Source organism: Vipera ursinii, assembly GCF_947247035.1.
Source record: "Vipera ursinii genome assembly, chromosome: 11".
In the NCBI taxonomy this organism is placed as follows: domain Eukaryota; kingdom Metazoa; phylum Chordata; class Lepidosauria; order Squamata; family Viperidae; genus Vipera; species Vipera ursinii.
The window spans coordinates 12,993,800-13,014,839 of record NC_139524.1 but is presented as its reverse complement, the minus strand read 5'-3'; the positions used below and the strand labels follow the sequence as shown (position 1 = coordinate 13,014,839).

Sequence of the window (21,040 nt, the reverse complement as noted above, 5' to 3'; positions counted from 1 at the left end):
CTATATAACATATAGCTGAGGATAAAACTAAACTTGTTCCTCTCCCAAAATGCACAGTAAAGCAATCATTTTTGAAGCAGCGTGATTTTCTGCTATTGCACTGGATGGAACAAGGTTCTTGAGACTAAACCGTATCTTGTTTAACACTGTAGTGTTGTTTTCAACAACCCAAATGACTTTTATTCCAGTATGTCTTACAGCAGCAAACTGTTTTTTTTCTAAAGCCCATAAGCAAAGCAGCCGGCCTTCCTAATTATGATAAAAAGGTAAAGGTTCCCCTGCACATGCGTGCTAGTCGTTTCCGATTCTAGGGGCCGGTGCTCATCTCCGTTTCAAAGCCGAAGAGCCAGCGCTTGTCCGAGGACGTCTCCGTGGTCATGTGGCTGGCATGACTAGATGCCAAAGGCTCATGGAACACTGTTACCTTCCCACCGGAGTGGTCCCTATTTTTCTACTTGCATTTTTACGTGCTTTCGAACTGCTAGGTTGGCAGAAGCTGGGACGAGTAACAGGCGCTCACTCTGTTATGCGGCACTCGGGATTCTAATTATGATAGAAAGGAGCTATTTCAGATTTCAGGGGAATTTCATTTAACTATTGATAGGGTGTGTTTTTTTTTTCCTTTTCTCCCAAACTATTGGAAGCTACTAGCTGTTAAGTTATTACAGCTAAATTGATGGGAGTCCAAATTTTATTAAGCAGTCTCCCATAAACGGGGATGTGAGCTACGCAAGTTTAAAATATAATAAGAGTAAAAATTTGTCAAGGCACCGGACCCAGTTTGGAGAAGGTTTCGCCCTCTTGAAATAACATTCGGACAAAATAAGGTTTAAGCCCGCCAAATCCTGTGCAGAGTTTGTTTTAAACACCGCAAAGAGCCATCAGCAGAAAAGAGATATCTCTAGCAGAAAGCAAGTGTTTTCCGGATTTGTAACTAGAAATACCTGAACAGCAAATGCAACAAACTCTTTAGATCTGCTAAAATATCAGAAACCTGCCACCATTAATAATTTAACCCTTTCTAAAAGTGTCTATTGAAGAAAATCCAACAGAAAGGAATCCTTCCAGGAAAAAAAAATTACATATTGTGTTCAGGAACCCTATCCTACATTGAGGCCGATAGGAACAGAAGCATTCTTTGGCCATTCATTAACACAAGAGTCCTAAATAGTTCTGAATTATAGGTCACACTTCCTTGTCTACTGTGGTTGGAAGAGATTGGGGAAAAAAGCTGCATTTTATGGGCACTTGAGCATTCTCTCTGGATGTTTCTTTAGGTCCATTTTGAAAGAATGACAGCATAATCAGAGATTTCCCTGCTCTCTCTTTCCTATTGCAATTCAGCACTGGCTTTAGGTAACTCCTAGACCAGGGGTAGGCAACCTCGGCTCTTTTATGACTCATGGACTTCAACTCCCAGAATTCCTGAGTCAGCTATGCTGACTCAGGAATTCTGGGAGTTGAAGTCCATGAATCATAAAAGAGCCAAGGTTGCCTACCCCTGTCCTAGACAAATCCCCAGCATGTTCTGTTATGGCCAGTTCTGTTGAAAAGAGAAAGCAAGTAGTACATAACTACTCTATATAATTGGAGCAAAAGGAATTCCTCAATTTGACCTATTTCTTGGAACATCTCCCAAGCTATCGAAGAAAGCTAGAACTGCAACCTCAGTACCACCTCAGGCTTCTGTTTGGATATGTGTAGGAGGAAGACCTCGGTTTATAGAGGAATGAGGAGCTTGACCAACTTCATGGCCAAAGGCCACACTATGTGCAAAACAAGCAACAGTTAACCAAGGATTGGGCACTTGATTAAATAACACAGTGTATTAACTCTTCTTCTAATTTAGCAAGATGAGGTTCTTGCTTGTTCACAGCAGGCCACAAAATGGGAAGGTCTCTTAAGGCTCACTGAGGCAACTCCAAGATAGTCATAATCAAAGGTGGTTGCATCTGCCTTAATAGTGCAGATCCTTACATATAAAGTCTTTCGCCAGTTGACCATTAGGAGCCACAAGCCATCTTGTCCTTGAAGTCAAGCATCTCTGAAGCAAATTTTCAGTTCTGGACTTCCTGTTTCAAGTTTCTCAAGGAAGGCATCAACTTCCGGTTACATTATGGGACAGATGTGAGTCCGATTCTGCTGCAGGAAGAAATGGACAGCTCAGATTTGACGATCTCCAGCTTGGAGGGTTGTTAATGCATTTGCACAATTATTTCGGTACACAAGCCGCGCTCCTAAGCCAAGTTTACAACTCAGCTTAGCAATACTGGGAGGAAAAGATAATCCTCATCTCTTCGGTAAGTTTGCAAGGTTCCTAACCCCCCCCCCCATAGCTGCTTTCTTTCTTTTCTTTTTTTTAATCCGAGTATGTCAAGGAGGCGAGAAGAACATTACTATACTATTTTTTTTTATTAAATTGGTATGCCGCTCTGATGAGGTGACACTGGGTGGCTTACAAACCGTAAGAAGATGATAAATGGAAAATGTAAAAATTTAAAACTATGCCAAAGAACCTAGAACTAGAGGAGAGGAGAGATCGTCTTACTCTTATCTTCACAGAGTAAGTTACTTCTTACTCTCAACCACCTCCAGCAATGAGTAACCCCCTTGAGGCCCCAAGCCAACTGGAAAAAAACGGGTCAGCCATTTAATGCCCTTCAGAAAGCCAAAAGGGAAGGGACAGTTCTCACTTCTGGTGGTAGAGCCTTGCAAAACAAGTCAGGTCCACAATGGAAAAAACTTGGGGTCTTTTGACCCCACCTGCTGGAATTCCATAGCAGTCCTGCTAGCACGAATGAGGCAGTCTGGTCCCATTGGGGTGACTAATGTGTATATTACTGCACTTTTGGAAACTTGTCCACCCCAATATGAGCCAGCGATGTGCAGCAGCAGCCAAAAAAGCTAATACAGTCCTGGGTTGCATAAACAGAGGCATGCAATCAAGATCACGCGAAGTATTAGTACCGCTTTATAAGACCCTAGTGAGGCCACACCTGGAATACTGCAGCCAATTATGGTCACCGTTCTATGAAAAAGATGCTGTGACCTTGGAAAAAGTTCAGAGAAGAGCAACGAAGATGATCCAAGGCCTGGAGGCTAAAACATATGAAGAACAGCTGCAGGACGTGGGTTTGGCTAGTCTAGAGAAAAGAAGAAACAGGAGAACCCAACAACATTTAGATATTCAGTTAAATGTACCTGGCAATGAATTTGTGTCTTGGTTTCTTCTGCAGCCTCTTCCATGTCTCCATCGCCTTCTCCTCTTTCCAGATACATGATCATTCCTTCGGCAGCTTCCTGAAAGTAGATGATGTTGATGAACTTTTTTTAAAAAATTATTTTTCTGCCTTCAAGTTAGTCTTTGCTTCTGACAACTGCCTGGATAAACCCACACAGTTTTCTTTGCAACAGTTTTGTGTTCTTCTTAAGGCTGAGAGTGACCGACTGACCCAAATGTCTAAGTTGGAAACCAGAACTTGTGGTCTTCTGGTTTCTAGGCTGGTGCCTTTAAGCCAGGGGTCTTCAAAGTTGGCCCTTTTATGGCTTGTGTGAACCAACTCCCAGAATGCCTCAGCCTGGCTGAAGAATTCTGGGAGTTCAAGTCCACAAGTCATAAAAGGGCCAACTTTGAAGACCCCTGCTTTAAGCCATTAAACTAAACGGGCTTTCTGAGTAATAATAATTAGATGAAGTCAAGTTGGTACTTACATTCCCATCACCATCAAGGAGGACAATACCGATGTTCTCTCCAGGCAACTTTGAGGATTCCCAAATTAGGGTGGTAGGAGTTGGGTTTAAACCCATACCTTTCCTCCAAACCTGAAAAGAAATAATGGCACGTAAGTTGACTACGATTGTAAATGGTTTTTGACTGATGTGAATGCAAACATGCATAGTTCTTCCAGCAGGCTTACACACACACACACACACACACACACACACACACACACACACAGAGTAAGTAAGAGGAGTATTAGAATTGATACTCACAGTTACTACTTGACCAGCCTGAAGAATGAATTGAGCAGGAAACTTGTACATAGTGTCCGATTCATTTCTATGTTGCTTTCTAACCATCCATCCACCTAGCAATTGATCCTGCAACCCAAAGTTGCATTTAAGAAACAATTATTAATAATAATAATAATAATAATAATAATAATAATAATAATAATGATAATGATGATGATGATGATGATGATGATGATAATTTTATTTATATACCGCCCTTCTCCCGAAGGACTCAGGGCGGTGAACAGGGCAAGCATAAAAAATACAAGAATACAAAAGTTAAAAAGGATTAAATATATGCCCGACTAAAAAACAGTAATTACAAATATTAAGATAACAATAAGAGAAACCCCACCCATCCCCCATCAGGCCAGGCCGGCTTGTTCGAATACGAATGTCTTTAGGTCGCGACGGAAGGAGCGAAGGTCGGGCGCCATCCGGAGCTCAACCGGATCTTAAAGCCCTGGTGAAAAACTTTTAACTTCTTTTTGCCAAAGAATCCTAGAGCGTAGGTGAACATTTTGAGACACGTGTTCAAGCTCATTTATTGATAGCAGTCTCACTTTTTATATTTCTATTTAGCTTTTCCTCCAGAAGCTTAAGGCAGTAGCCTCCTCCAGATTTCCAGATTCCCCCCCTGTAACAGCGTTGGTAAATTGAATTAGGTCTAAATAACAGGTCTAAAATTGCCCAGTGAGCTTCTGCAGCCGAGAGTGGCCTTGGTTTCTCCACTCCTAATCTACTAGCTCAGGTGTTTTCAAACCTGGCCCTTTTATGACTTGTGGACTTCAACTCCCAGAATTCCTCAGCCTGGAACGCTGGCAGAGGAATTCTGGGAGTTGAACTCCACAAGTCATAAAAGGGCCAAGTTTGAAGAAGACCCCTGCAATAGCTTAAACTTTCTATTACATTTGACTTTCATTTCTGCCCCTATGTATCTATCCTCTTTGCAAACAATGACTCTTCACTCCAAGAAAGCCACTTTAGAAGGGCGGCAATTGGGCCTGGGAGAAATAGGATATAGAGCCTCCCCTTTGTATTTTTAATCACTTCTATGTCTAAGGGTGGCTCAATGGTTAAAGTGCGACATTGTAGGGAAACTCTGCCCACAGCCAGGAGTTTGATCCTGATGGGGCTCGAGGTTGACTCAGCCTTCCATCCTTCCAAGGTCGCTAAAATGAGGAGCCAGATTGTTGGGAGCAAAACGCTGACTCTGTAAACTGCTTAGAGAGGGATGTAAAGCACAGTGAGCAGCATATAAGTCTTAAGTAATATTTCTATTACTGTTGCTAAGGGTTCCAGGACTATGATCCCAGCCCAAACGTGGAAAAACATGAAGGAAACAAGGCATTATTTTCTTTCCAAAGAAAGAAAGGTAGCCCTTGACTTAATCATAACCAGAACCAGAATTTCCACTGCTGAGCAAGTCAGCTGTTAAATGAGTTGCACTTTGATTTTACAGCCCTTTTGTGCCATTGTTAAGCGAGTCACATAGTTGTTAAATGAATCTGGCTTCCCCCTTTGACTCTGCTTTCCGGAAGCCAGATTGGAAAGGTCCCAAATGATGATCAAGTGACCTTGAGATGCTGCAACCATCATCAATGCATGCCAGTTGCCAAGCGCTCGAATTTTGACCATAGAGATTCTGGGATGGTCCTAAGTGCAAGGACCGGTCTTAAGTCCCTTTTTTTTTCAAGTGCCGTTGTAATTTTGGAACAATAAATGAATGTTTATAAGTTGACAGGACTACCTGTGTTCCCGGAGTAACTTTTCCCAGAAGCAAAGAAACCTCCAGGTGTTTGAACATCTAGAGACAAATGGTTTTTACCTGTTCAGAATTGTTTTTAATTTTGATGAATTTCCCTTCCATATCGATGTCCTCTATGGAGATGCTTCTTGATGAGGAAGCTCGCTGGACCACTTTGAAGCTCAGGCTGTGATCCTGTTTCTGGGCCAAAGCATGTTTCCGTTTCCTTCCTTGCAAGAGGCGGCGTTGGGTGTGACTTACGGTGGTCCAGCTCCCACCACTTCTCCTCTCTGATCCCCCACTTTCGGAGGAGAATTTGGAGAGGTTCAAACTAGCAAAGAAAGACACAAAAAAATGTCTACGGAGATTCTCAGTCATCCCGGTCACAATTATCACGAAGGCAACTGGACTTTCTTGTTTTTCTTTGAAGAGGTTTCACCTCTCATCGGAAGAAGCTTATTCAGCTCTGACTGGGATGGTGGGGAATGGAAGGATTTATATTCCTTGCAGACGGCTGGTCGTTTGCCTTCTTTTAGACCAGCTGTCTGCAAGGAATGTGAATATAAATATAATTCCTTCCATTCCCCACCATGCAGTCAGAATTGAAGAAGCTTCTTGGATGAGAAGAGAAATGTCTTCAAAAAAAACAAACAAACAAGAAAGTCCAGTTGCCTTGTGAAAAAGCATCTTTGGGAGACACACAAAAATGCCACCCTTAGGGGGGCAAAAAAAGACAACTGGGTTAAGAGAATATAGCTTGAATCAGTGTAGAAACCTAACGGTCAATCAAAGGAGTAGACAACGGGCAGTTCTGGGATTAAATTTGGCCCCCGCGTGCTGCCCAAGTACAGATAGTCCTCAGCTTACAAAATTTTATTTAGTTACAAGGGGACTGAAAAAAAAGGAACTTACGGCCGTTTTTCACACTTATGACTGTCGTAGCACCCCTGCTTGGCAGCTGACTCAGACTTATGACGGTCGCAGTGTCCCGGGGTCATGTGATCCCCTTTTTGCAACCTTCTGACAAGCAAAGTCAATGGGGAAGCCAGATTCCCTTAGCAACCGTGTCGCTGTTCTGAACCAGCCCTCTTCTCTCAACCCCTATTTCAAAAGAAGAGACTGGAAAGCGTCCAAGGCTAAAAGGCTTCTGCCAAGATTTAATAGTAAACACACAAGAGCTTATCTCTCAAGCAAAAGAGTTGCTTTCAGCAACCAGCCCCTCCCCAAACACTCCTTTTATAGAGAGCTCAGGGCGTGGTCTCCCTGTGCCTCCTCCCGAGGAGTCCCATAGCCTTTCTTTGTTTGTTCCTGCTCGACTGCCTCCTGCGTCGGGCGTCCTTGAACAGGGCCAGCTGTGGGTCATCATCCTCCGCACTCTCGGGCTCACACAGCTGAGCAGAGGTTCCCGGCTGAGGACTCTGCAAAGCCTCCAAACCATCATCAGCCGGTTCGTCTCCCTCCTCCCCCTCATCTGAGTCCTCCGATACGTCGGAGCCGGCTGTCGGACCCACAGGCTGGCCCTGAGTCACAACAGTCGCTAACTTAACAACCGCAGGGATTCAGTTTAACAACTGTGGCAAGGAAGGTCTTAAAATGGGGCAAACCTCACTTAACGAATGTTTCACTTAGCAACAGAAATTTTGGGCACAATTGTGGCCGTTAAGTCGAGGACTATCTGTACCAGATTTGTTTTCCACCCCATGGAATTAGTTAGGCAAAGAGCTCTTAAGTCTCTTCTCTTTACAATATAAACAGGTTTTGGAAAAACAACCCTACAGCACCACCTTCCTGCTGCCCATTTGTCTGCATTTCTGCCTCGCAACATGCACAGCACATGACCGGTTGAGGAATTCTGGGTCTGGGAAGTCCCCAAGTCTCAAAATTGCCAAGTTTGGAGACCCTTGTTCTATCTCATTCATACGTCTGCTTCCAAGTTCCTTCTCTGCTGCTCACGGAGACGAAGGAGCAGAAGAATCCAAGATCTCTCTGCCCAAGTTCTCTTAAACAGGAGTTGGGGATGGATGGAGGTGAAACTGGTTGGCCTTCAGCTCTTGGTCAATTAACAAAAACAAAAAACCCTCTACTTATTGAGGGGAGATTTCCAAGCTTACCGTTTTTCTTCTCCTTCTAGCAACATCCTATAGGCATTGATCTCAAAGTCCAGGGCCAGCTTCACGTTCAACAGATGCTCATATTCCTCCAGCTGAGACTGCATCTGCTGCTGCATTTGCGCCATCTCCCTATTTTTTTCAGCGAGGCATCTTCTGGAAAAATCCCGTTCACCATCAATCGCCTTCTGTAGTTCCATGATCTTAGTCTCCTGCTCTTTTATCCTGGCTTCCAACTGGGCATTCTTGGGTTTTACAGAAATGTTTTAAGGTTAGGCACATCCGGCTTGAGCGAGAGAGCCGAGGAGAGGCTCCTTCTAAGACCAGACCCCTCTTTTAGAAGACCCAACAGACCCCAAATCAAAGCTGAAACGTTCATGTTGGCTTTTGCCAAATAGATCGGTTTCATTGTTATAGGAATGTAAGTCCAGAGCCTTGGTGGAGCAGTGGGCTAATGCCTCCTTAAGTAACACCAGCTGCCTGCAATTACTGCAGGTTCGAGTCCCACCAGGCTCAAGGTTGACTCAGCCTTCCATCCTTCCGAGGTAGGTAAAATGAGGACCCAGATTGTTGGGGGCAATTAAGCTGACTTTGTAATAATGCCGCTTGGGGGGGGGGGCAAAAGGCCTAATAAGCAGGCATATACATAGAATGAAGGCTATTGCTAAGCACATTGATTTGTGCTTTAGATTGTAAGCCGCCCTGAGTCTTCGGAGAAGGGCGGGATATAAATGGGATTAAAATAAAATAAATAAATAAAGTCCAGGCCTACCTGGGCTAGACAGCAGTTTATCTAGTGGCCATTTGAAAGTTACAAGAGCACTGAAAAAAGCGACTTACGACCACGAAAGGTCACAAAACCCGACAAGCAAAGTCAACGGGGAAGCCAGGTTCACGTCACAACGGTCTAACTTAACATCTGTAGTGATTCACTTAGCAACTGTAGGTTGTAAAATGGAGCAAAGCTCACTTAGCAACCGTCCCACTTAGCAACAGAAATTGCGGTTGTAAAACGAGGACTACCTGTATACACTCTTACCTAAAAGCAAAACACTGACGGTTTGGGTCGCTACCTTATTCCGCTACATCCAAAGGAACCAGAAATCAATGCTTTTTTCCCCCTTTACACCACAACTTTTTCTCTCCCCCTTTTCCTCCCTTATTTTTCCCTTATTTTCCTTTGTACTCCTGTATTTTATAGTTTGATAAACTAATAAAATATTCTTCCTAACGGAAGACCCAAGGGGCATCTGCTCGCTCTTGCGTATGCCTAGTTTTGCCTGGGTCTGCTTTCTTTTTTTTTTCTTTTTCAGTTTACCTGTGAATTGAGATGATCAACCTTTAGTTTCGTTTGTTTTAATTCCTCTTGGACAGAAGTAGCCAAACCATGCTTCTCTTGGGCAGAAACGAGTGCATTTTCTACCTGCAAAAATAGGGCAGGTTAATAATAATGTTCGCTGGAGCACATTCCTACCTACAAACAGGAATATAACTTTCTCACCTTCAGAATGCACGTTTACCATTTAGAAACTTCCTTACGTTTGTAAATAAATGCATGGGGTTTTTCCCCCCCATCCTTTCATCCAAATGACATCCAAAAAATTATCCCAAGGGACATTTTGAATTCAGGATTTCCCCCCCAAACTTTTCAACTTGGTATGCCTCACTGTCTCTGCTCAGTGGCTTCAGGTTCATCTCAATCTTATTAAATGCTCTGCTGTATAAACTGTTGACCTCTAAGTCTGTTTCTCCATACATCAGGGGTGTCAAACTCAATTTCATTGAGGGCCACATCAGCATTGCGGTTGCCCTCAGGGGGTGGGGTGGGTGTGGCCTGGGTGGGCGTGGCCTACTGGGTGGGCGTGGCTAGAATACATATGGCCTACTGGGTGGGCGTGGCCAGCTCTACATCATTCGCATCAAGGGTGCCTATGGGGGCCTGGGCAGGAGTGGGACAGATCTGAGGGTCTCTGGCAGAAGGAGGGTCTCTGGGCCAGGGCCAAGGCAGGGGGGGCCGTTCCCTCACTGTTTCCAGGATGGCTTCGCGGGCCGCATGAAACCACTTCGCAGGCCGGATCCGGCCCCCGGGCCTTGTGTTTGACCTGTCTGCCATACATCAATCCCCAAATCATCACCTTCAACGTTCCATAGCTGAACTATGGATTTAATTACTAGATTCGATCATCTAACCAGCTTCTGACGCCTATAGGTTAATAATGAAGAACCAATGGCCTTTAGAGGTTGCTGATCTTCTGTACTGTGGTGATTCTTTGAGTTTTACAGTTGTAGATTTCTTATCATTGGCTTCTCAGAAAGCGGCCCATAGAAATATAAGCGTTAAGTAGACAGCAGAACTTTTTCCCCTTTCCCTTAATTAAGAGAAGAGTCTTCCCATTTAACTCACTCTGGCCTGGAAATTTCGTTCCACCTGATCTTTGTACTCCTTGATTTGCAGTTCATGCTCTTTTCTCAGCTCTTGGAGAGACTTCATTAGTTTAGCTTCAGATTCCTGTTGATGGCCAGACATTACCCCATGAATCCTGCTCTCGTATAACCGCTTCTTGTTCTTGAGTTCCTAAAGAAATTGTGTTGCAGAGGGAGAATTTTGTTAACCTTTCAATAAAGGTTTTAATCCAACAGACAAAACTGGATTCCCCTCCCGTCCCCTCCCATTCCTAACGCAACACCATCCAAAGTAACACACCGTAGAACAGGAGTGTCAAACTCAATTTCATTGAGGGCCGCATCAGCATTGCGGTTGCCCTCAGGGGGCCGGGTGGGTGTGGCCAGGGTGGGCGTGGCCTACTGGGTGGGCGTGGCTAGAGTGCTTATGGCCTACTGGGTGGGCGTGGCCATCTCTACATCGTTCGCATCAAGGGTGCCTATGGGGGCCTGGGCAGGAGTGGGACAGATCTGAGGGTCTCTGGCAGGAGGAGGGTCTCTGGGCCAGGGCCAAGGCAGTGGGGGCCATTCCCTCACTGTTTCCAGGATGGCTTCGCGGGCCGCATGAAACCACTTTGCGGGCCAAATCTGGCCCCCGGGCCTTGTGTTTGACATATCTGCCGTAGAATCTTCAATTCCACCAAGTCCCAAAGGTGCTTTTTTTTCCCAAAAGGCAACAGGGACTTTGTTTTTTTTCTTGAAGATGTTTCGCTTCTCATCCAAGAAGCTTCTTCAGTTTGGTGGCAGATGGATTTAATATTCCTTGTCGTTAGTACTCTTTCAGAGAGTCCTTGAGGCCACTCAGAGTTTTATCTATGCTCTCTGGGTTACCCAAATAGCGCAAATGGGTGTGGAACTTTCTTGGAACTTCTGAGAGGACCGTGTTGTAAGCCAGTGGTCCTCTCTGTCCAAAGTGTGTAGACTTTGCTGTCTTCAAAAGTCTGCATTCTGGACAGAGGGGACCGCTGGGATGAAAGAGGAGTCAAAGAGGCCATCAGCATTAAGATTCAAGAGCTCTCTCTCTCTCAATGGGGGTGGGGGGATACGACATCACCTATCTCCTGTCTTCCACACAATCCTTTCAGCAGTTCCAAGAAGTTTCCACACCCATGTGCACTCTTCAGGTGATCCAGAGGGCACTGATAAACCTCCGAGTGGCCTCAATGACTCCGAAAAGAGTCTCGACAACCAGATGACTACAAGGAATATAAATCCATCCACCCGCCACCGTTCAGTCAGAACAGAAGAAGCTTCTTGGATGAGATGTGAAACCTTTTCAAGGGGAAAAAAATAAGAAAAGTCCAATTGCCTTTTGAAAAGCACCTTTGGGACAACCATGGATTGGATGACTGAGCATCTCCCATAGACAGTCCCTATGCTTACAACCTGGTCAGCTTTTGCCCTGATGGGCAGAAAAATATATATATCACAAAAGTTATATTCCATTACAATTGGGGAAGAGCGCAAATTATTTGTACAAGTTCTGAAGCTGTTAACGGAATAGATCAAGTTGGCATTTTAGACTGACATACATACATTTTCATGGAAGCTCTTCAGAAATGCCTTTTGATCTTGGAGAGTTTTCACTTGATTTTCCAAGTCTGCACTTTTCAGCTTCTCATTCTGAAGTTCATTCCTGGAACCTTTCAGCAGCTCCTTAAGCTATAATAATAATAATAATAATAATAATAATAATAATAATAATAATAATAATAATAATAATAATAATAATAATAATAATAATAATAATCATCATCATCATCATCATCATCAATCATCTAATAATAGTAATAATAGTAATAATCATAATCATAATCATAATAATATAATAATAGTAATAATAATAATAATAATAGTAATAATAATAATAATAGTAATAATAATAATAATAGTAATAATAGTAATAATAATAAAAACTGGTTGATACCTAGGATGCTGGCAGCAACTCGTGTCAACCATTAGTGCCAGTCAATTTGAGTGTTCAGTTGACTGGGTTTCATATTTTATGAATAAAAGTTTTATGTAATAATAATAATATAAAAACATTCACTATACTCAAAGAAGCATTTGCACACTTTTAAGTTACCCTAAAGGTTAGAGTTAGGATTTTAGCTAAGACTGAGTGTGAAGTTACTCTCATCACCTGTCTGTCGAGATTCACCTACTACTATAGCCTCAAGGTAAACTATTTGAAGTCAAATCTATTCCGGCAGATCATTTTAGGTCGTAAGGCAGGCTTTTGTTATTCTTACTAATTGTAGATAAAACAAACATGGCTTGCCATGTTTTTCAGCATGTCGTACTGATTAGGTTCACACCCTAAAATATGTAATGTAGTTTATTTTGGCTTGGTGTACTATGCAGTTCTAGCCAACTATGTGTTATCAGGACATTATTGCATCAACCCAACTAGAACTGCCAGGTAATGTCATAAGCTATGGAGTACAAGCAACTTAATTAAGACATTGGCCTCAACAGGAGTATACTCGATTTAAGGTGTTTCAAGGGGAGCGGTTAGGAAAGCAAATAAAGCTTACTTTTTGAATGAGATCGTTTGTTTGTTTTTTTTAAACTTTTAGCGCCATCAAAGAGTGCACGCTTGTGGACCTCTTTTGATGGGAGAGGATTTGACTGATGGCTGGGTGTCTTTTTAAGTTGAAAGTCCATTCAAGGTCAAATGGTAGGATTGTGAATACCCCTCTCCAATTGTTACAGAAAACGGTAGGCCTCCGTGGACCTCGCTCACAAAGGAAATCAAACCCAAATTCTGAATTTAATAGTCTGCTGGTTTCCAACTTAATTTAAATCATTCATGAACCTAATTCATAAGATAGCGCTCTCTCTCTCTCTCTCTCTCTCTTCCTCTTCCCTTCCACATATAAATGCACATACATATATACGAAATTCTCAACAACCATTCATTTAGTAATCGTTCAAAGTTACAACAGCACGGGAAAAAAGTGATTTACGACCATTTTTCACACTTTATGACCGTTGCAGCATCCCCATGGTCACGTGATCAAAAATTCAGATGCTTGGCCACCGACTCGTATTTACGACGGTTGCAGTGGCCCAGGATCGTGGGATCGCCACCTTTTGCCAACTTCAGATGAGCCAAGTCAACGGGGAAGCTAGATTCCACTCCACAACCCCTGTTGCTAAGTTCACAACTGCAGCGATTCCCTTAACAAGCCTGGCAAGAACGGTGGTAAAATGGGGGCAAAACACGCTTAACAACTGTCTCGCTTTGCGGCGGGAATTTTGAGCTCCATTGCGGTCGTACATCGAGGACTTACCTATACTGTGGGATCCAGAATCCCCCCATTCCGAGATGACAGCGTAGCAAAATAAAACCCAAAGCAATATAAATATGCAGTACAGATAATAAAAGACCAGCCCCCACAATTTTAACAGGACAGTTGGGATTTCTCATGAGCAACCCCCTTACAGAGGCTGTCTTATCCTTGGATTCTTGAAGCTGTTTCTCTAAACTCCGCAGTGTCTGTGCCGCTGTTGCCAGTTCAGCCTCTCTGGAGTTTAGCCGAGCATCTAGATCCCTCGCTCGAGCAACTGCTAAGCTTAATTCCTTTTCTTTTTCAGCGTTCCTGCAAAGAAAGTGAGATGAATCAGAAGATGGCTTGGCATCTTAAGGTATGTCCTTCAAAACAGCTTCAAGCTAAAAGAGCTTCAAGCTTGGTTTTGGAATGCTAGCTTATCACTTGTTTGTGTAGCACACCAAACCCTGAAGTGTGCGCATTGGTTATTTTGCTCGTCCCACGAATCCACTCCACGAGTTACGTTTAGGGGATTTGTCTGAATCGGCCCTCTGTACTTATTCCACAAACCACAGCTTAGCATAATATGAAACACCAGTCCAGCCTCTAAACTCCCAGAAGAAAATCAAAGCAGAGAGTTCCAGTTTGACCAAGTTATATTTCACTAATCTATAAAAGAAATTTCAGTAGTATTGTCCGAGCCATGCGACACACTAAACAATATACTAATCAATCACAAAGTATCCTGTGATTGTACCATAAAAAAAACCCAGTTCCAATAACCAAGGTTAAATTAACCAGGATTATACATTATGTGAGGCCAGCCACTATGTTCACTCTCGGACACACAGGGATGACAAGCTAGGCTGCTACTGGGTTGGGTAGGACAAATGCTAAATCAGCATTTGTGTCCATGGCAACTGCCTCAACAGAGAATCTTCAAAGAGAACTGGAAAGGAAAACTGAAGAATTTTGGCCCTCAGGGGCCACTATCCTTCCTCAGCCAGCCAGCCAGAGTATGCTTTCTGTTTAGGTAGACCAGGGGTCTTCAAACTTGGCCCTTTTGTGACTTATTTTTATTTATTTTATTTTGTTGGATTTATATACCACCCTTTTCCGAAGGACTCAGGGCGGTTTACAGGGTATTTAAAACAAGGAATACAAAAGTTAAAAACAATTAAAAAGATTAAATCACTCCCTGAAAAAATAAAACCCCAATTAAAATTAAAATTCTCAGCCTGGGCCAGAGAGCTTGAAGAGCCAGGTCTTCAGGTCCCGGCGGAATGAACGCAGGTCAGGGGCAGTCCTGAGCTCCACGGGCAGCTGCTTCCAGAGGGCAGGCGCACCCACTGAGAAGGCCCTCCCCCTGGGTGTTATCCGCCGGCAATCTTTTACCGGCGGCACCCTGAGAAGACCCTCCCTGTGCAAGCGCACCGGACGAAGGGAACTTGATGCTGGCAGCAGGTGTTCCCTCAGATATCCTGGACCCTCGCCATTCAGGGCTTTATAGGTCATCACCAGCACCTTGAATCTCACCCGGAGGGCAACTGGGAGCCAATGCAGCTCGCGGAGTAGAGGTGTTACATGGGAGTATCGGGAAACCCCCATCACAACTCGCGCAGCCGCATTCTGCACCAGCTGAAGCCTCCGAGTGGTCCTCAAGGGCAGCCCCATGTAGAGAGCGTTTCAGTAGTCTAAGCGGGAGGTCACGAGCGCATGAGTGACTGTGCGTAGGGCATCTCGGTCCAGGTAGGGTCGCAACTGGTGCACCAGGCATGCCTGGCTGAGGAATTCTGGGAGTTGAAGTCCACAAGTCATAAAAGGGCCAAATTTGAAGACCCCTGAGCTAGGCAATCAGTAGAGGCATGGGGTATTTGTATTTTATTGATAGCATTTCCAGCAGTTTTTAACAGGCCAGGATCATATATATTGCATCAATGTCAGGTGCAAACAACTGGATCCATACATGTAGAATTCAAGGTATTTTATTGCATTTTGTCTACAATACAGGAATCTCCCTAGACTGCTTGCCTTCTCGTGGGAATAGGTAAGGTTTTATGAAGCTTAGGAGGTTCAATCCAGGATCTCTTGTGGCTGTGCTAATCAAGGCTAATCACATTGCTAAGCACATTGGTTTGTGCTTAAATTGTAAGCTGCCCTGAGTCTTCGGAGAAGGGCGGGATATAAATGGGATTTAAAAAAATGGGATTAATCCCACCAACTTGAGTCCTCTTCCCAGCCTGCCTAGCCAAGTGTTTCCCAACAAGCAAGCTGTCATGTGAACCCAGGCACTGTGGTTTTTAAAACATGGTTTATGGGCTTAATGGTGTCACAATTGTTTTAATAAACCATGGCCTGGTACAATGAAAAAGCAGCTCACCAAGTTCATCCAGCCTAGGTTTATTGAGTATTAGTTAATTACAAACGTTTTTTTTCCCCCACCCTCCAGATCTAGATTTTCCCTGGAGATGTCAGGAATTAAATCTAAGATGCCCTTATTATCGACCCACGATCCATTTTGGATGAGAAAGCAACAAATATAATGAGATAATCTAGTCCTACCCCGATAGGTTAGTTGCTACGCACAATGGCTACATTCACACAATATTCTACAACATGGAATATTAAATTAGCATTGATTAGATTCAAAGCCACTAAAATTCTGGTTTGCAGATCATCATGGCTAGCCAGAAAACCCCATTCTGGTTTGATGGGGCGTTGCTTCTTTAAGAACGGGTTGTTACCAGATGGGATGGATAGCAGCTGATTTAGGTGTCCTTGAAATGTAATTTTGAGAGAGAGAAATGGAAAGAGGTCAAGTGAAGAGCCGAGAATTGTAGAACACGCAGCCAATGCTGGGCTTGTTAGTGTCTCCATGTTCAGAGAGACTACAGTATACCTCCAAATACTATGCTTCTGAGTGACAAGGAAGCTTCAGGGCAGGGGTCTTCAAACTTGGCCCTTTTATGACTTGTAGACTTCGAGAATTCCTCAGCCAGACATGCTGGCTGAGGAATTCTGGGAACTGAAGTCCATAAGTCACAAAAGGGCCAAGTTTGAAGACCCCTGCTTCAGGGTCTCTCCTTATTTTCAAGATTGTCATTGGAGAAGAAAAAAAAGCTATTTTCCTAACATTTACCAACTCACAATGAAGTTATATCTGTTTTAAACAACATCACAATTTGAAAACATTTAGCATTTATTTGTCCACAATTCTCCAGTCTGGAGAGAGCTTATTTTGCATATCCCAAATTGGCAAATCAGAAACTCTGATTGCATTTGCCAGATTAAACGGCTAATGAGGTAATCATGGAATGCCTAATTCGAAAAGGAATGATTTGAGTATTGCTGCCAGGATTCAGAGCATATGCAAAGAAATTCAACCCAGGGTGCTAATGCCCAGAGGGACTGGCTTTGAATAGGTTTACACAGGATTGGTTACCAACAGAAGTAGCGATTGTGGTTACAAATAGGAAAAACCTTCAGCCAGTTTTTATGCCTACTGGTAGATTGTGTCACTAAGTTGGGTCTTACTTCTAGCAACCATGCAGAGTTTTCTCATGTGCCACTAAGTTGGGTCTACTCCTAGCAACCATGCATCGTTTTCTCATGTGCCACTAAGTTGGGTCTTATTCCTAGCAACCACATAGAGTTTTCTCCTACCCATTCCTTCAAGGGTATGGAGGCCTAGAATAATTCAGCACTACCTGGTTTCCAGGCCAGCGTTTTAAGCCATCAAACAGGCTCTCATTCAAGTTATCTACTAGCCCAAGGGTGAAAACGAAGCAAAAGGTTTAGCATGTTGTGTGAAACACCCCCACCCCCCTCAGCTCCTTTTCTGGGTGTCGCTGCCGACCACCCCATTCTGCTAAAATGGGATCTGCGGCTTACAACGGAGCTTGCTTTTTCCCACAACAAGGCCGGGCCAAGGAGGGGTGTGTGTGTGTGTGGGGGGTGAGCAACTGGGCCCCGACCTTCCGCGTTTCACATCTCCGGGAACGCGCGTGGCCGTGGGAAACCCGGCCGTTTGAAAAGCGCTTTTCACCGGGGCCGGACTGACCTGGCCAGCAGCTGCCGGTGCTCTTCGCGCAGCGACTCCGCCGCCGCTTGCAAGGCCGCCTCTTGCAGGGCCCGCTGCTCCAGCGCCCGGCGCGCCTTGCCCAGCTCCTGGTCGTAGCTGGTGCGCAGGGCTTGCAAGTCGCGGCTGCTCTCCTCCTCGCAGCGGCCCAGGCGGAGATGCAGCGCCGCTTTGGCCGACTCCAAGGCCCGCACGCGCTGGATGTAGGCGGCCAGGCGGTCGTTCAGCAGCCGCAGCTGCTCCTTCTGCCGCAGGGGTCTCCGCAAGGGCTGGCTGACCAAGGGGCTCAGCTGGAGGTCAAGTTCCAGCCCGCTGTCCGACTCCAGCGGGGAGACTCTGGCCGCGGCCATCGGGGCCGAAGTCCCGAGCAAGGGAATCTCCCGGCGATGCGGACTTGCGCAAAGCCGCCCTGCGCGGAGCAACGCACAAGCCCTTTTAAGGGGCCAGCGGCCGAGCCGGGAGGACGATGCGCCCCCGGACCTGGAGCTGGAGGGCGGCCGAGGGGCACCTTTCGGACTCCGGGCGCTTTCCCTTCCTTCCTTCCGCGCTGGCCGGCCCTGCCAAGGTACGCGTGGAAAGCCGGGGCCAGGCGCCCTGGGCGTTCCACGGGATCTCTCCAGGCTGGATGCGCAACCGGTGCGCAAAAAGGAGGCCGAAGAGAGGCGGCTTCGGTTGCCAAGACGCGGGCACGCCTGGTCACTCATACAAAAAAGAAAGAAAGAGAGAAAGAAAGAAAGAAAGAAAGAAAGAAAGAAAGAAAGAAAGAAAGAAAGAAAGAAAGAAAGAAAGAAAGAAAGAAAGAAAGAAAGAAAGAAAGAAAGAAAGATGCTCCAAAATGGAACGCAGGAACTATGAAAGGAGGAGGATGCAGGCAGAGAGTCCAAAATGGAACTGATGGGCTGGGATAATTGCTCGTTGGAGTACCCAAAGTGATTAACTTCCAGTTAAATGGCTAAAAATCCGAGGAAGGGGGAGAACTGAGTTGGAGGGATGTGCAGGTGGTCCTCGACTTTTGACAATTGGGACCAAAATTTCCATTGATGAGATAATTTCCATTGATGAGATAAGTGGCCGTTCAAAGCGGGTTGCAGCGGATTTTATGGTCTTTTTGTTTTTTGTTTTGCCATGGTTGTTAAGTGAATCAGAGCAGTTGTTAAGCAGATCATGTAGCCATTAAGCAAATCCAACTTCCCCATGGACTGCTTGTTGGAAGCTGGTTGGGAACTTCACAAATAGCAATTGCGTGACTCCGGGATGTTGCAACTCTTGTAAATACATAAAGGTAAAGGTAAAGGTTCCCCCGCACATGCGTGCTAGTTGTTTCCGACTCTAGGGGCCGGTGCTCATCTCCGTTTCAAAGCTGAAGAGCCAGCGCTTGTCCGAGGACGTCTCTGTGGTCATGTGGCCGGCATGACTAGACGCCAAAGGCGCACGGAACGCTGTTACCTTCCCACCTTAGTGGTCCCTATTTTTCTACTTGCATTTTTAGGTGCTTTCCAACTGCTAGGTTGGCAGAAGCTGGGACGAGTAACAGGCGCTCACTCTGTTACGTGGCACTCGGGATTCGACCCACCAAACTGCCAATCTTCTGATCGACAAGCTCAGCGTCCTAACCCACTGAGCCACCGCGTAAATACATACTGGTTGCCAAATGCCCAATTTTTTTTATGATAGGACCATGGGGATTCTGTGACAGGAATTCTGGGAGTTGAAGACTACAAGTCATAAAAGGGCCAATGTATATGCCAATAAGCAGGCATATACATAGAATGAAGGCTATTGCTAAGCACATTGATTTGTGCTTCTTAGATTGTAAGCTGCCCTGAGTCTTCGGAGAAAGGCGGGATATAAATGGGATTAAAAAAAAAAAACTTCCTGTCCATTGCAAAAAAGCACAAAAATGGCCACCAGCGTTAGCTTTTAAAGACCAGCTGCCTTCTTTTTCTTTTAAATTTAACCTTTGGGAAGGAAGAACATAATCAGGCTTTTATCCCCTACTATTTTTAGTGGCCTGGCAGGTGTTTTGCACCTGCTGCTTTCAAAGGCAAAAGCTTTTGCTCTGCGTGGGCATCTCCCTTGTCCTGGCCACTGCGCTCCACGGCCTCAGGACGTAATTATTAAACTGGCTCCTAAAAAGCCGGATTTACAGCTGGCCAGCAGTGGGTGGGTACAGCAGGCACTTTAGGCTGATGCACCATGGCTCTATGGCATTTTTTTTTTTTAGCTCTTGATGCCAGAGGGAGCAACAGTGACGGCTGCAGCTGCTAATAACCCATGCTTTGAAAATCAATGGGGCAGTTTTAAGAGACATGCAATAATCTTTGAACTTCTTTTCAGATACTGAAAATTGTTTCCTTCCTTGGAAGTTAAGCCCTCTTCAGTTGGAGGAAAAGCATTCCAGATCCCAGCCTTTAGTGACTGGTCAAAAAACTAACTAACTGGTTTTTGCAACATGCCCCCTGCATAATCTGGTTAGCTTGTTTCTAGTTAATCACTGATTAGCACTGGCAAATTGGGCTGCAAACATCCGGATGATCACTTGAGGGCAGGAGTGAGAATTTTTGATATCTGGGCTACCATCTACAGGCCAAGTAGGAATTTTGCAGCTGTGTAGTGCAGATATTGAAAAGTTACAATGGGGTTTCATGCATCCCGAGATCGATAAGACATACTTATCATGGTTTACCCCAACATGGATTAATACGATCTTTTCCTTTGCATGCCTTATGAAAACATTCCTTTAATGGGCTGGGTCCATCCAACACACCCTGGTATGTGTGTGTGTTTAATATTTGGCTAACTTGTGGTTTAGTGCAGGGGTTCCCAACCCCCGGTCCATGGACCGGTACTGGGCCACGGCATGCCAGCAACCGGTCCACACAAACAAGCAAAGCCCCATCTGCGGGATGCAGGCAGCACACAAAAACCACACGTTCTCTGGTCCATGGAAAAACCTTTCTCCACAGCAGCGGTCCCTGGTGCCCAAAAGGTTGGGGACCTCTGGTTTAGTGTGTTATAGAAGTTCTAGTAAGTTTAATTTCAATTTTTAATTTATTTGTTAATGTGTGCCAGTGGGCTCACAGTAAAACTAAAAAAAAAACACAACCCGACAATAAAGGTTATCTTATCTATCTTACCTTAATCACTTTCCTGAAAAGTGGCAGTTCTTCCATACAAAAAGCTGCGAGTGGGGTTTGCTCCCTTCTAGCACTGAGGATGTTACCTAGTTCGGGTAACCTTTGCAAGAAAACGACCAACCTCGGGGAACACCCAAGACCCCTCATTTCAGCCCTGAGCTGCAAATATTCTGCTTCGTGGGTAGCAGCTGTTGCGAGGCCGGGGGTCCGCACCTCCTCCGCTCGCGATGACCTAGTCC

At 44.9% G+C, this 21,040-nt stretch overlaps 2 protein-coding genes and 1 long non-coding RNA gene across 4 annotated transcripts in view; 1 reads left to right on the top strand and 2 right to left on the bottom strand.

Moving 5' to 3' along the window:
• The window catches only part of LOC310645575, a 590,514-nt gene that overhangs the window by 183,516 nt on the left and 385,958 nt on the right, over window positions 1-21,040 (bottom strand). The gene's annotated exons all lie outside the window — the stretch shown is intronic.
• LOC310645734 (lamin-A-like) lies at window positions 7,768-19,054 on the bottom strand. The gene is made up of 5 exons (XM_083371725.1): window positions 17,632-19,054; window positions 13,760-13,916; window positions 10,274-10,444; window positions 9,188-9,292; window positions 7,768-8,114 (listed from the first exon to the last, which is right to left on the bottom strand). The coding sequence occupies exons 1-5, from the start codon at window positions 18,366-18,368 to the stop codon at window positions 7,869-7,871; spliced, it is 1,416 nt and encodes a 471-aa protein (XP_083227851.1). The 5' UTR covers window positions 18,369-19,054; the 3' UTR covers window positions 7,768-7,868.
• ADAMTSL3 (ADAMTS like 3) overlaps window positions 13,940-21,040 on the top strand; it is a 156,484-nt gene continuing 149,383 nt past the window's right edge. The window contains exon 1 of the mRNA XM_083371306.1: window positions 13,940-13,962. The gene's annotated coding sequence lies outside the window, so the exon portion shown is untranslated. The remainder of the gene's footprint in view (window positions 13,963-21,040) is intronic.

Coding starts and splice junctions, on each gene's coding strand:
- LOC310645734 (XM_083371725.1), bottom strand. CDS start 18,368: ATGAGTGACCAGGCGTGCCCGCGTCTTGGCAACCGAAGCCGCCTCTCT. Junction 10,445..13,759: donor CCAAGGATAAGACAGCCTCT/GTAAGGGGGTTG, acceptor CAATTTCTTTAG/GAACTCAAGAACAAGAAGCG. Junction 9,293..10,273: donor AACGAAATTTCCAGGCCAGA/GTGAGTTAAATG, acceptor CTATTTTTGCAG/GTAGAAAATGCACTCGTTTC.